The sequence below is a fragment of the Eublepharis macularius genome, chromosome 19, assembly GCF_028583425.1.
Source record: "Eublepharis macularius isolate TG4126 chromosome 19, MPM_Emac_v1.0, whole genome shotgun sequence".
Lineage (NCBI taxonomy): Eukaryota > Metazoa > Chordata > Lepidosauria > Squamata > Eublepharidae > Eublepharis > Eublepharis macularius.
The window spans coordinates 9,458,905-9,474,170 of record NC_072808.1 but is presented as its reverse complement, the minus strand read 5'-3'; the positions used below and the strand labels follow the sequence as shown (position 1 = coordinate 9,474,170).

General features: G+C 46.5%; 1 protein-coding gene across 1 annotated transcript in view; it reads left to right on the top strand.

Annotated features, from left to right (window-relative positions):
• The window catches only part of LRP1 (LDL receptor related protein 1), a 386,504-nt gene extending 371,799 nt beyond the window's left edge, over nt 1-14,705 (top strand). Inside the window, 9 exon segments of the mRNA XM_055003348.1 lie at nt 782-922; nt 2,548-2,721; nt 3,212-3,373; nt 4,546-4,720; nt 5,775-5,879; nt 7,687-7,751; nt 9,149-9,239; nt 10,580-10,727; nt 12,220-14,705. Coding sequence (XP_054859323.1) covers nt 782-922; nt 2,548-2,721; nt 3,212-3,373; nt 4,546-4,720; nt 5,775-5,879; nt 7,687-7,751; nt 9,149-9,239; nt 10,580-10,727; nt 12,220-12,360 — 1,202 coding nt within the window. The 3' untranslated portion in view covers nt 12,361-14,705.
• Nucleotides 14,706-15,266: the final 561 nt, after the last annotated feature.

Sequence of the window (15,266 nt, the reverse complement as noted above, 5' to 3'; positions counted from 1 at the left end):
ATAATGGCATAGTTTGTAAACCGCTCTGAGTGGGTGTTAAGTTGTCCTGGATGGCGGTATATAAACCAAATGTTATTATTATTAAATAGAGAAATGTACTGCAGGAGCTCCCAGCATGCTTGACTACAGAACAAGGCAGTTCCTGAACTAGGTAGCCCACCCACCAGAGCATCTCCTTTGATGGGCAAGGCCCTACCTACACAGCAAGTGGGAGGAGTGACCCAGGCAGGATATCCTCTTTCATCAGCAGAGAATGGACTGCCTAGGCAGTGGAATATCCAAAAAAGGATGCTAAGTCTATTTCAGGCATCCAGTTATATGACAAAGTCGCGGGCAAGATCATGTCATTGAGTTTCTTCCATTAGCGTGCATTTCTAGTTATGATTGGGTTCTCCATGACATGATTTTTACTTCAGCTGAATGCAGGTGGCGAAGTCCGTTCAGGCGTGATAGCAGGTAGGCTGGGAATACTTTCTAGCAATTGTAGATGATTGTCATCATGAAACTTTCCAAACTGTTAAAAGAGGAAAAATGACTAGCTAGGAGAGAAAAGGAAGTCAGAGTGGACTTTTAGCGGGGGAATTGCAAGCGGGGTAGCAAAGGGATCATTTCACAAAGAAGATGGGAAGAGGACAGTGCAGAGCCCAGAAAGGCAAGCCCAAGCCAGACATCCCTGTGGCCTCCTTTAGGATAACAGTTCTGCCATGGTGCAGTAAAAACGGAACATTCCTAGGCTGTGCGCCAGTCCTCATTCCTTGGGGGTCTTTTCTTTCCTTTCCAGTGCCAAATCCGTGTGACAGGAAGAAGTGTGAATGGCTCTGCCTCCTGAGTCCCAGCGGCCCTGTGTGTACCTGTCCCAACGGCAGGCGGTTGGACAATGGCACGTGTGTGCTCATCCCTACACCGACTCTTACACCTGTTGGTACGTACATCCCCACTCGTGCAGAAAACCCTTACAGTTCTTCCCAAGAGCAAGGGGGCTCAGACTGAAACAGATTTCTATGAGTGACACAACCCACAAAGTAGGGGCCACTAGCCAAAAGGCCCTGCACGTGCACACACAATCACATATAATTTGGAGAAGGGCCTTTCCTACAGATGTGGTAGGCCACAAAGACTCATATTTGCAGAATTTACCATAACCAGTTGCATTATATTAGAAGGTGCTGTGAACCTTGTCACAGACTTTGCTTACATTCAGTGGAGCGCATTTAGAGATGGGCAGAGGTAACTACAGTGTTCACTTCTTGCAAGGGGTAAAAAATATGCTTTTAGCTTTATTCCTCTATTTAGAGCATCTTTATGCTGCCTTCCTGCTTTGGACTGAGACACCTAAGGTGGTTAACAAGTACATATTTAAAGGTGTTTTCAAAAAATTAAGATTGCAGAAATGCAGCAATTGAAACATTTATTTAGGCTTTTCAGAGGCCTTCTGGAGTCTGGACTAGTTAAGTTTTCCATCAACTCTGGAAGGCCTGAAAAGATGGCACCTGGCTTACCTCCGAGGGAGGGAGTTCCATCACCTGGAGCCAGGCAGTAGCCAAGAAAGCCATTCCTCAAATCCTTATCATCCTAACTAGAGGTGGGCATGAACTGGGAAAATTTTGAACCATGCAGTTTGTGGTTCATCGCATTTGACGAACCATGAACTTTCATGAACTTGCCCCAGTTTGTGAACCGGTTCGTTTGGTTCGTGAAAACGTCACTTCCGGTCATGAAAACGTCACTTCCAGGGCGGCGGAAAATCTGCAGAAAGCCCCTCCCCCTGTTGCCTAGGACACTGATTGATCAGGGTAGGCTGTCTGCGGTGACAAACAGAAAAACGAACCAAATGAACCTTCCTAAAGTTCGTGGCAGTTTGTCAGAAATAGTCTCTGACGAACCACTGGTTCACAAACCATGAACAGGCCCAGTTCATGCCAAACTTTGGTTCATATTTCGGTTCATGCCTGCCTCTAACCCTCACTTTAGGTAATGCAAGTTTCCTACAAGGAAGCCTCATCTACCAGCTGAGACGTGTGGAAGTGGTCCCTTGCGTACATGGCCCATGTAAGGACTTGAGCCCTGGCTTAATAGGTTCATTTGGGCAGATCCCAGTCAAAAATTTCACAGCAGCATTTTTGAACCGGATGATATTTCCAAATTTTCTTGAAGAGCACGCCCGCTTAGAGCATGTTGCAGTAGTCCATGGATGTTACTGAGACATGTTACCGAGATGACGATCTGCTTTCTTCAGGAATGGTTACAGCTGGTAAAACAGCTTAAGCTGGTAAAAAGCATCTCTAACAACTTCTCCCACCAATGTATCCAAAGACTGTGGTTCATTCAGGACTATAAGGATTTTTAAGGTTCATATGTTCCTTTGCACAGTGATATATGCACAATTTTTTGTACCAGGAATTTGAGGCACTCTCCCCAAGTATCTGTCCCCTTCATATCTGGATGTGGATCAGTGCCCTGGAATTGTGCCAAATTATTATGACGACGACAATGCAGAACTCCATATCAGCAGAACGAGAGTCTCATTTCTTCATGTGCTCCTTTCAGTTCCAGCCACCGACACTTGCGACCTGGTTTGTCTCAATGGCGGCAGCTGCTTCCTAAATGCCCGCAAGCAACCCAAGTGCCGATGCCAGCCACGCTACAACGGGGACAAATGCCAATTTGACCAGTGCTCTAACTACTGCCAGAACGGGGGCACCTGTGCTGCTTCCCTGTCTGGTGAGCAAATAAATGCGGAAGGTTGGGCGAAGTTAGGTAGGATGCAGAGAAGCAGGGTATGAATGAGGCTTGGAAAGATCCATCATCATAGAAGGGGAAGTTAGCATTCAACCTCAAAACCGAGGGCTGGACCTCTGCAAGGTTGGGCTAATCCATTTTCATTTCAAAACTTTTCAACTCGAATTCTCCCCAGAATTGCTCTTAGGATGCAACAGAAGTCAGTTGAGAATAGATTTTGGTCTGACAAAAGACTGATCTTAGGACCCTCAAAATACCGGTTGGGTACCAGAATCCTTTCACTGAAATTCCCTTACGGATTTCTACCTCCCAGAATCAAATCTCCACTTATTTGCCATTTGTGCCTCTAATGGACATGCACATTGTGGCCAGAAAATAACTGTTTAGCCAGTTTAGACTTCTGTACAAAATGAAACCAGTTAAATTGTCTGAGTCCTGCTAATAATCTCTATTCTCTCCCTGCCTACCCCAGGGATGCCAACTTGCCGCTGCCCCAATGGCTACACCGGCTCCCAGTGCACCCAGCAGTTGTGCACAGACTACTGCCTCAACAACGGCAGCTGCTCTGTCAACCAGGGCAACCAGCCCAATTGCCGCTGCCCGGTTGAGTTCATCGGCGACAAGTGCCAATACCGTAAGTGCCTGTCCGTACTCGAGCTTGCAGGGACCAGAGGGTTACCCAGCGGGGTTTCTGCCTTTGTGTGTGTTATGTGCCATCAAGTCACCTCCGACCTATGGCAACCCAATGAATGAAAGACTTCCAAAACATTCTATCATTAACAGACTTGCTCAGATCCTGCAAACTGGAGGATGTGGCTTCTTTCATTGAGTCCAGCCATCTCATTTTAGGTCTTCCTCTTTTCCTGCTGCCTTCTACTTTTCCCAGCATTATTGACTTTTCCAGAGAATCTTGTCTTTGCATGATGTGACCAAAGTACGATAGCCTTAGTTTTGTCATTTTAGCTTCTAGGAAGAATTCAGGCTTGATTTGATTTAGTATTTATTTGTCTTTTGGGCTGTCCATGGTATCTGCAAAACTCTCCTCCAGCACCACATTTCAAATATATCAATTTTCTTCATGTTAGCTTTCTTCACTGTCTAACTTTCACATCCGTACATAGTCATGGGGAATACCATAGTTTGGATTATCTTGATCTTGGTTCCCAGAGAAACATCTTTATCTTTAAGGATCTTCTCTAGCTCCCTCCCCTTACATCTTTGTGTTGCCATCCAATTCTGGCCACAGCAGGCAAGTCTCTGACCAACAATTGACCAGAGTGGGTGATGTGATAATCCCTGGCTGTTATAAAGGCTTTCAGATCAGAGCCGCTTAATGGTCTCAGCAACCTTGGATATTCCATTTTCTGCTGCTCTCTCCAGACCTGTTGCCTCTTTGGCCTGGTCTCCCTTCGTCTGTACCCCACCTTGCCCCTTGCTCTCTTTGCTGAAAGGTACTAGCAGATTTTGGTACGAGCATACATATAATGCTGGTCGCAAAACATTGTGCCCCCGTTTCTCTCTAGCACAAGGGATAGTTTGCACGGCTCATCACTAGGATGATTGCTTAGCGCTTTTTAGTTACTAGAACTGGTGTTTTTTATTGTTCCATAATAACGTCAAGGATATTAGATACCAGATTTGAGGAGGGTGGGATTTGAAAGGGGTTGGGCTCCACATGAGCTAGCTGTGAGATGCTCGTAGACATTGAGATCAAGCGATACGGGAGGCTGACTCTTTGCTAAAGGTGTGCATGTGATTGAGCCCTTGTTTCTCACCCTGTACTGCAACCTCTCCTCTCCTCTTTAGGCCAGTGCTTTAACTACTGTGAGAACAATGGCATCTGCCAGCTGACAGCCTCCGGAACCCGTCAGTGTCGCTGCCTGCCGCATTACTACGGGGACCGCTGCCAGCATAACAAGTGTGACCGCTGTCTTAAGGGCAACTGCTCCATCAACAAGCAGAGCGGCAACGTTACCTGCACGTAGGTGCCCCAGAGTTGCCATCAGGGCCAGGCTGGCACTGAATGGTGGATGGATCAAGGGTGTTTTGGGAATCCTGAGCCGTGAAGACATTGGGGAGGGACAACATGGGATGGCAAGGGGTAACTGGACATCGTGTGTGTTATGTGCCGTCAAGTCGCCTCCGACCGACGGCAACTCTATGAATGAAAAACCTCCAAAACGTCCTATCATTAACAGAGTTGCTCAGATCCTGCAAACTGGTGGATGTGGCTTCTTTGATCGAGTCAAGCCATCTCATTCCTCTTCTCCTGCTGCCTTCCCCTTTTCCTAGCATGATTGGCTTTCCCAGAGAATCTTGTCTTCTCGTGATGTGACCAAAGTATGACAGCCTCGGTTTTGTCATTTTAGCTTCCGGGGAGGATTCAGGCTAACTGGACAATGACTGGGGAGTAAAAGGAGTGGACACTTCAGAGGAACAGGACAGGGCTGCTTGGGTCAGAGGTGGAACTGGTGATGTTGCTGGACACACGGCCAAAGTTTCTCTGTGGCTTCCTCCAATCAGTTGTCAAGCAAAGGGAATCAGATAGCGGCTCTCACAATTTTATTTATTTATTTATTTGTTTGTTTGTTTGTTTGATTTCTATTCCGCTCTGCCCGCAAGCGGACTCAGAGCAGATCGCGTTTTAAAATATACAATAAATAGAATAAAATTTTGCAGCAATATAAACATTTAAGAACGCATCCATTATAACACATTTGCCTGCTGCAGCTTAGTACACATCCACTCATACAGATTATGCTTTTTATACCAAGGGAGGTGATTTTTCTTTGCTCTATCAAAAAACATCTCTGGCTGTTAAACTACAGGGCTCCTGTCAGTTCCTGTTACTGGTGTTTTAGGAATCAGGAGCATAACTATAAAAAAGAGCATAACTATTTAAAAAAAGAGAGTAAGCAGGGATAAGGAGGTTGGACTGAACTGGAGCAGTGAGCTGTCATAACAGGGGAGGGTACTGGGCTGTAAGTGGAGAGAGGCCTTCGCCACACTGACTGCATCTCCTCTGACATTTTCAGGTGCCCTGATGGCAGGACAGCGCCCAGCTGCTTGACATGTGACAACTACTGCCTAAACGGAGGCACGTGCACCATGAATGCCGAAACCTCAATGCCAAAATGCCAGTAAGTTGGGGGGGGGGGGCTCGTTGGGGGAGGGGAAGGTATGCCTGCCTGCTCAGAACCAGAGGGAATAAATTCCGCCTGACTTCCTGCTTTTTAACCCACAAATTTGCAGTCTCCCAATCCATGCCTGCATCCCAGTCAAAACAAACATTTTCCCTTCTCCTTCCATTCTCACACCCTGACCTGGGTAGCCCAGGTGAGCTTGATCTCATCAGATCTCTGAAGCTAAGCAGGGTCAGCCTTGGTTAGTCATTGGATGGGAGACGGCCAACGAAGACCAGGGCTGCAGAGGCAGGCAATGGCAAACCACCTCTGTTAGTCTCTTGCCTTGAAAACCCCAGCAGGGGTCACCATAAGTCAGCTATGACTTTAGGGCACTCTCCACTCCCCCATTCTCACAAGCTCTGCTTTCCCCTGAATGTTAAAGTTTACCTGCTTCACAAACCATGTAACCCACATGATATGACATTACCCAGTCTTGCTTCCCTTCTACCATCCCAGCACCCTGCCAACTTCCCCCCAATGTGGATTCCACCACCGTGGTTTCTGCCTCCTATATATGAGGGCTCCCTAGCAGCCAACGCATTTCCTCTCCATTGCTGAATTCAAGCACCTGATTGTCCTTCCTATCACAAGTTCTGCCAAGCTGTGATAGTGTAATCCAGGAGTCCCCCACCTTGTTGAACCTGTGAAATTTTGAGACCAGCTGGTGGGCATCACCACAAAATGGCTGCTGCACGGATACGTGGGACCAGTCACAAAATGGCTGCCATAGGGGCTGTGTCCAATCTCAAAATGTTGCAAGGTTCTACACAATGTTAGGGGGTTCCAACCTGATAGGGGAATTTTTGTAATAGTGCTCTGCTGCCAATTCATAAGTCCCCTATTACCACTTACTCACATATATTTCAAGACATCAAACACAATGATTACAGAAGAAAGATGGGTTTATTATTTATTTAATAATCCCATGACACATCCTCCATTTCAAAGAGACATGCAAAGACCAGTAGCATTGGAGGGCTTTATATACTTTTCAGCCCTGATTGTTTACAGAATAATTGCTATTTGTTAACAGAATAAAAGATCAAAGGTTAGAATAAGGTTCTGACATAATGATGCATACACCTTGTCAGAATGTTCTCCCAGAGAACATAACATCCAACAAGCTTAAGTGACAAATGAATTATACAAACATTTGAGACTCTGGAGCCATGTATCTGATATATTTCTTGGGAAGGAATTCATTCAAAGTTGAAATCTTACTTAATTAGAATAACCAAAACAAGAAAAACGTTTATACTTTGCTCAGTGACCCGTCTCGTACCACTAGAGATCTATGTGACCTACAGGATATCTCAGGGAAAGAACGTTAACACTTGGAGCAAGGCTTTATACCTGCTTACATGTTTTATGTGCTATTAGCTTTGAACGTATGCTCAAAATAAGATTTTATGAAACACAAGTCAAGCATCTTCCTATCATGAGGCAGCTGTCTCTGAATGGGTACTCTCTGCCGACACAAAGGGGACAACTCCTGGATTCTTCTGAAGCACCTCCTGCTCCAATGAGATGGAGAAAAGATGGGATGCACCCCTTGCTTTGATGGGGAGATACTTGGGGGAAGGAGCATGTGGGCACCAAGAAAGATATTGGCAGGCACCATGGCTCCCATAGGCACCAAGCTGGGGATTCCTTGCTCATTCCCAAATTATCTTCTTAGCATGTTCTGAAACCAAACGGGTGGGAGTCTTCCCAGGTTTCTCTCACATCCTCATTGCCTTCCCTCATGCTTCTTACTCTGCAGGTGCTCGGCAGAAATGACCGGGGACCAGTGTGAGACATCTGTGGACAGCGACCAGCAAAGTAACAGTATGTTGAATGGGAAAGCGAAGGAAATGGTTGTAGGGATTGATAGAGCACATGTGTATGTGCAGCCATGTGGCAGGGTGGACGTGGCCTGCAACTGCAAAAACTGGGGAGCATTTGTATGGGCCAAGGGTGGCAGGCATGGTCTCTCTCACCTTTTCATTTACTCGAAGGAAAAGAGGAAATGCACCAGGAAGTTCTGTTTCAAAACCATGTTGTGACATGATATATATTTCTAAATTACATAAACCAAGAGGGTTCTGCAGATACACATCATTGGTGTGCTTGGAGCAGCATGCATGCCCAGTGGGTATATACATATGTGAGTCCCGCACAGTGTAGGGTGGGGAGGGTGCATGAAGCATTGCAAAGCCCATTGTTTGTAAGGGAAGTAGCGTGATGGTATGCGGCAACTGTGGCAGCTCTCATTCTCATGAGGTCCACGTGGAGTGGGACTTCCAAGAACACAGTTAGAGATACTAATGGGTACACAAAACAAAAAAAGGCATGTCGGTAATCATCCCAAGCATGCTGCAGGGCTGAGAACATTTTCACTGCTTTCATTCCAGGACGGCTTTGAGTTCTGTGAGGGAGAAAAGAGGATCTCACCTCCCTCCCAACAAGAGGAGACTGCTCTGTTTCTCCTCCACTCCTCCAGATCATAGAATCATATGGTTGGAAGGGATCTCTAGGGTCATCTAGTCCAACCCCATGCACAAGGCAGGAAATTCACAGCGACCTCCCCTCCGCACACACTCGGTGAACCCTGCTCCATGCCCAGAAGATGGCAAAACAGTGTCAAGATCTCCAGCCAAACTGGCCTGGGGAAAATTGCTACCTGACCCCAAGGTGGTGATTGGCATTATTCTGGATGTATAAGAAGGGGCCACGAGAACTAAGCACTGATGTGACCCTTCCTTCCCTCCCTCCCATGATCTGCCCATGTTCACAGAATCAGCATTGCTGTCAGATGGCCATCTAGCCTCTGCTTAAAAACCTCCAAAGAAGGAGAGCCCACCACCTCCCGAGGAAGCCTTTTCCACTGAGGGACCACTCTGTCAGGAAGTTCTTCCTAAAGTTTAGCCGAAAACTCTTTTGATTTAATTTCAACCCATTGATTCTTTGGGCATCAGAGTCTTTATGGGGAGATGCAAAACGGCGCCTCCTTTTCTTCCTCTACTCAAGTGAACCTTCTTCACATTGGTTAGACAAACCCATCACTTCTCAGAGACTTGTGAATATCGGTGCTCCTTCTGCAGAAATAGAAGGACGGGCTTTACACAACATTTCTTTAGTATAGATGAGATCTGGGCTAACTCTTGGCTGCATCTGAAGGTAGAGTGGGCAGGTGGGGGGGCCTCCCCGTCTTCCAGTGACCGGCATCTCCCTCCCCTTTGCAGGAACGGTCTCCATCGTCATCCCCATCCTCCTCCTCCTGCTGGTGATACTGGTGGCAGGCGCTGTGGTCTGGTATAAAAAACGGATTAAAGGGTAAGAAGGCACCGGGGAACTGAAAGGAGGGCTGGAGGCATATCCCTTGCAGTGTGGGCAGAGTGTCTCTTAGGGCCATTGTTGTCTAAGCCAGACATTCACACACACACACCATTTCAAACACACTTTCACGCCTCACACTCCCATCAACGGGGACTGAGTCTTGGATCATGTCTGCTTTGGCCGTTGTACCCCTTCAATCCAGTGCAATTCTGCCTCTCGCTGCTGAAGTCTCATTTGTTTCTCTTGTAAGTTCTCAGCAATTTTGAACTGTACTCATGCAACAACGGAGGGAGATATTTTAGTGGGGTTATCCTGCCCACTCACTCTGAATTTGTTTGAGAGACTGATCCTCTCAAACAACACTCACAATGGTTGCACTTTAGGGGTCTACACAGGATAACTACTCACAACATATTTTGTATCTCTCTTAGAGGTGGGCACGATCTAGGAAAATGGCAGTTCGTTGGGGTTCGTGGTTCATCACATTTCACAAACCACAAACCACCATGAACTTGCCCGGTTCACAAACTGGTTCGTTTGCTTCATCACTTTGTCACTTCCAGGGTGGCAGAAAGTCTGCAGAAAGCCCATCCCTCGTTGCCTAGGTAACAGATTGGTCAGCACCAGGCTGTCAGCTCTCCAGAGTCTCCAAAAGGACTCCTTTCCCACCTTTCTATCTCAAGACCCTTTAACTGTATTGAAAACGGGACCTTTTACATGCAAAGTGCTGTACCTCTCTGGAAGGGAGCCAACATACTTCCCATGCCAGAAGAGAATGAGATCAAATTCCTAATGAGAGGTATGCCCAACTTTAGAACACAATAGGTGGTCTCATACCACATCATTCCTCTTGGGAGAGCGACAATTCCTGCAACGTGACTGTCCATTCTTCTCTGCGGCTACTACCCTTCCCCCACATACACACACATCATTTTCTCAGGTAGGTCAGAGGAGGCCTTTGCAGTGAAGGATCATTCGGCAAAGAAAGGATCAAACCCCTGTCAGTTCTGCAGTTTCTCTTTGAAAAATGCCTTGCTCTGCCTTTGTATTATCTCAGAGCGGAGCCACAAGTGACAAAAGGCACAGGTTGGACACTTGCCAGCTTCCCTCAAGTTTTGATGGGAAATGTAGGCAGCTTGGCGGAACGTTGGACAAGTGACAGTTGAAAAGTCCATTGGGCAGCAGTCGGAGAGCCAAGCTGCAAGACCAGGACGCCTACATTCCCCATCAAAACTTGAGGGAAGCTGACAAGTGTCCAACCTGTGTCAGGCGTCACTTGTGGTTCCGCTCTCAGTGTTCACCTACCACACTGTTACCTGTTTTTTCCCCATCCCCAGGGCCAAGGGTTTCCAACATCAGCGCATGACCAATGGTGCCATGAACGTGGAGATCGGCAACCCCACCTACAAGATGTATGAGGGGGACCCCGACGCCGACGACGTGGGGGAACTGCTAGATGCCGACTTTGCTCTGGACCCTGACAAGGTTTGAAAGGGGATGGGGATAGAGGAGACAGACTAAAATGAAAAAAATCAAGAAGTGTAGCCGTGTTAGTCTGTCTGTAGCAGTGGAAAAGAGCAAGAGTCCAGTAGCACCTAGAAGACTAACAAAATTAGTGGTAGGGTAGGAGCTTTCTGAAGAAGTGAGCAGTGGCTCATGAAGGCTTCTACCCTACCACTAATTTTGTTATTCTTATAGGTGCTTATAGGACTCTTGCTAAAATGGAAAGGTTTCAAGAGGTGAGGAAGGAGGGCGGAGGCCACAGAAGTGTCTTAAGAAAAATCCAAAAGTCAGGGGCAATGGTCTGCTTATAAGAAAGGGAAGAAGAGAATTAAGAAAGCAGGGGTCAAGAGAGGATGGGGAAGGACCAGAGACCCGTTCCCTTTTCCTTTTTGCATGCTGGTATCCCACAGCTAATTCAGCAGATACTTTTATTCTATCCCAAAGATTTGAGTAGCTGAGCAACAGGCTTATACACCATGTAAAATATAAAAAGTGTGATATAGTATATTTAACTCCCTTCGTGCTTATTTCTGGCCACCAAAAAGAATGACACTTGAATGGCAAGTGGATTGAGTGGAGGGCAAGTGAACAGGGAGAAATACACTTGCTGTTCAAGTGTCATTCGTCATGCGTAGCTTGGCCCTTAGATCTTATGTTTTAGCTGCAAGTGCAAAGTTGAGAGACTATAGGACACATCATTATCAGTGTCCGATAACAAAAACACAATCTTCTCGATTTCAGAGTATGTTTGTCACTGATAGAATTCTGGCCAAAAATTTAGCTCTGGCATCCCTCTATATTTTGGTCCACTTTTTTTCTGAGGTTGCCTCTTGTATTAGTTCTAGACAATTGTGCGGGCAAAAAGAATGGGGCAATCTGTAAGCCAGTTTGGACTGTATAGATAAGAGCTACACTTTTAACTATGTCTAGAAGGGTTGTTGATATCCTGTTCAGGATATCTGAGAGCCAGTTTGGTGTAGTGGTTAAGAGAGCAGGACTCTCATCTGGAGAACCGAGTTTGGTTCCCCACTCCTCCACTTGAAGCCATCTGGGTGACCTTGGGTCAGTCACAGCTCTCTCAAAGCTCTCTCAGCCCCACCCACCTCACAGGAGGACGTGGGGATAATAATAACACACTTTGTAAACTGCTCTGAGTGGGTGTTAAGTTGGCCTGAAGGGTGGTATATAAATTGAATGTTGTTATTATTTATTATACTGTACGATGCTCAGAAATCTGCCTTAGCCGCAGCCTCAAAATAACCTGAAAGGAAAATTCAGCACGTTCTTGCCAAGCAAAGTTTATTAAATTTGCCATTCACTTTTGCCAAATTGTGCCAGGACAGTAATGCCTGGGGCGATGCTGGCGTCCAGGATGAAGAGCACGTGCGAGCGCGGGCAGAAAGGATGTCCAAGTGAAGCCCTCTCTTCCCCAACCATCTCTCACGTCCTCTCTCTTTCTCTCCTTCCTCTCCAGCCCACAAACTTCACAAACCCAGTGTACGCCACACTCTACATGGGCGCCCACAACAGCCGCAACTCACTAGCCAGCACGGACGAAAAGCGGGAGCTGCTGTCGAGAGGGGCAGAGGACGACCTTGGCAACCCCCTGGCATAGGGATCAGGGGGGATGGGCCACAGGCCCAGACAGAGACCTGGCGGGAAAGAGACAAGATGGGATGGGGAGGGCGGGGGGAGCAAGAGATACTGTATAAATGTACAAATGAAGGATTATTACTTTTATATGTGAGCAGTATTATTACCTGTATATTCCCTTTCATCTACCAGCCGCTGAATCTCTGTCACCGGACTCTGAGGTGGCCGGAGTTACAGGCAACTTTGGGAGGTGGAAGGAAAAGTGAGAGAGAAAAAAAAACCCTTAGTTTGGGTTGAAGGGCTCTATGGTCTTACCTGGCTACTTCCTCCCCCCCCACCCCACCCCCCACAATGCACAAATCAGTCCACTTCTGCTTCCTGTGCCAGCAGCTTTAAGTTGTGGTGCTTTTTCAGGCATGATACATTTCAGACCGTTCTGGGGTGCCAAAAATGAACAAATCGGAGCTGCTCTGAGCAAAACTCCCTTTTTGCTAGGAAGGTGGTCGGAGGGGTGTTGGGAAAGGGCATCAGGTCCCCAAGAGACCAAGGGGAAAAACTGCTGCTTCTCCCTCCTGCTTGAGGAAAAAAGAAATGGTTTGGACTGCAATGTAATCTCAGTCTAACACTACCTGAATCCAGATTGAGTTCAACTAAAGTCACCCTGCTGTGCATAGACGCTCAGCAGTTCTTACTTTTTCTTGCAAGAGGGACCCTCACTGTCGTTCCTTCCTTCCTTCCTTCCTTCCTTCCTTCCTTCCTTCCTTCCTTCCTTCCTTCATTCCTTGCATTAGTCTTGTCACGTGAAGCCACATTAGCTCAGTCCCTTCTCCATTCTGATCCAGGTGCATGTTGAACTCAAGGGATGAAGAAAGAGACTTCAGATAAGGAGCTTTGCCACCCCCGTTCCTCCCCAAGCAATTTGACTAGTCTCATCAAATCACTTTCGTCTTCCCTGGAGATTCCTTCGCCTAAGGAGGGGTCTCCAGTCTCACTTGAAGTTTTGCTTGAGGGGTGAAAGCCAGTTCCAGCCTACAGATGTGTTAACCTCCCTGTGAGAAAATTCCACAAGTCTTCATCAAAACCCGTCTGAAATGTCCCTTCCCAAATTCACTTCTGGTTTTATTTTAGGTAAAAATGTTGCAGGCCACTCTAGGCTTTGAGCACAGTTGGCCAACATCTCACTAGAGTTTAGGCAAATCTAGCAACACCCCCCCATCCCACCCCTTTCTCATCTCTTGGCATATGTTCGGTATGGAAGGACCTTAGTTTGGTGTGTCTCTCTGTTCTAGAAAAGGCCTTTAGCATTTTCCTTCGTTATTTTTTATCACCGTTTGGCAGACCCTCTAAGAGTGCACAGTGGATCACGGCAGGTCTGTAGAGCACAACTGAAGAATCATGGCAGTAGATGTTCTGCCTATATCCCATCAACGGCCCACGGCCCTCCTCCCAAAAATCTTTAGCCCATATCATCGACAACAGCCTTTTCTTTCGCAACAACCCTCCGATTGCATCTTCTCCTTGCTACGCCTTAACCTTTTCTAACCCACAAGATTCCAGACTCCTTCTAGCCCACCGCACACCCTTGCCAGTGATCCTCCGTTATAGCTTTCCTGCATCTGCTAAGTAGGCTGTGGCCATATAAAACTCATGCCACAAGAATTAACGCACTCTCTGTGGACAGTGGGATGGAAAGCCTTTCGGGTATGAGTCAAGCTGACTTGAGCATTCCTGGTACCTGTAAGCCACAGCAGATTTGGCAGGTCGACTCCTGCTAACCCAAATGTCTCGGTATATTCTAACCAGATCAGTAAGTCTAGAGGGTTGCATCAAAACCCCACCCACCCACCCCCCAAAAAGTGAGAAGCTGTCCTTTATGTGCCACAGAACTCCTTACAGTTCCCAGTTTTCCCTTCACACTAAATGTATTTCTGAAAGTATTTTATTTCCAAGAGTTTTTATTATTTTTTTTTATATCTCGTTTTATTTAGTGCCTGTGTTCAAAATCAAAACGGAATTTGTAACAATCCTTCCTCCCCTCTTCTGACCTCCCTCCCTTGCTATAACTTCAGTCACCTTTTTTCTCCCCCCCTGGAAAGAGGTTCAACGTTGTTTCTATTTTCATTTCTCTCCAACATGCTTTTTTTAAAAATGAAAACAGATCAAAAATAAATAAATAAAATGAACTAGCTTTTATAGTAGAAATTACACGCATGTGGGAGGGAGGGAAGGAGATCTCCTCAGCCTTTTTTGTGGGAGGGGGGGAAACAAATGTTTTAATAATTTTTGCCGGATTACTTTACAACTAAAAACAAAACAAAAAAAATAAAAAACACAGATATTGTTATAAATAAAATTTTTAAAAACTAACGCATGCTGGAGTTGCTGCTTCTTTAATTTGAGTAGGAATTGGGAGACCCGGGTTTGAATCCCTACTAGAGGTGGGCATGAACTGGGAGAACGGTGGTTCATTGCAGTTTGTGGTTCATAGCATTTAACGAATCACGAACTTTCATGAACTTGCCCCGGTTCGTGAACCAGTTTGTTTGGTTTGTGAATACATCACTTCTGGGCCAGCAGAAGGTCTGCAAAAAGCCCATCTCCCCCCTTTTGCCTAGGAAACTGATTGGTGCCAGGATGTCTGCAGTGACGCACCAAAAAATGAACCAAATTAACCAGCCTAAAAATCATTGCGGTTTGTCAGAAATGCCTTCTGACGAACTGCTGGTTCACAAACCGGCCTGGTTTGTGATGAACTTTGGTTCATATTTCAGTTTGTGCCGACCTCTAATCCTTACTCTACCACGGAAGCTTGGTGAAGGTGACCTTGAGCCAGCCAATCTGGGTGGGATCTTGCCACTCTTCCACCCGCAGAGTGTGACTTTTGTGGTTCCCCTATTCTATGGCAGTCTGAAATCCCCCCCAAACATG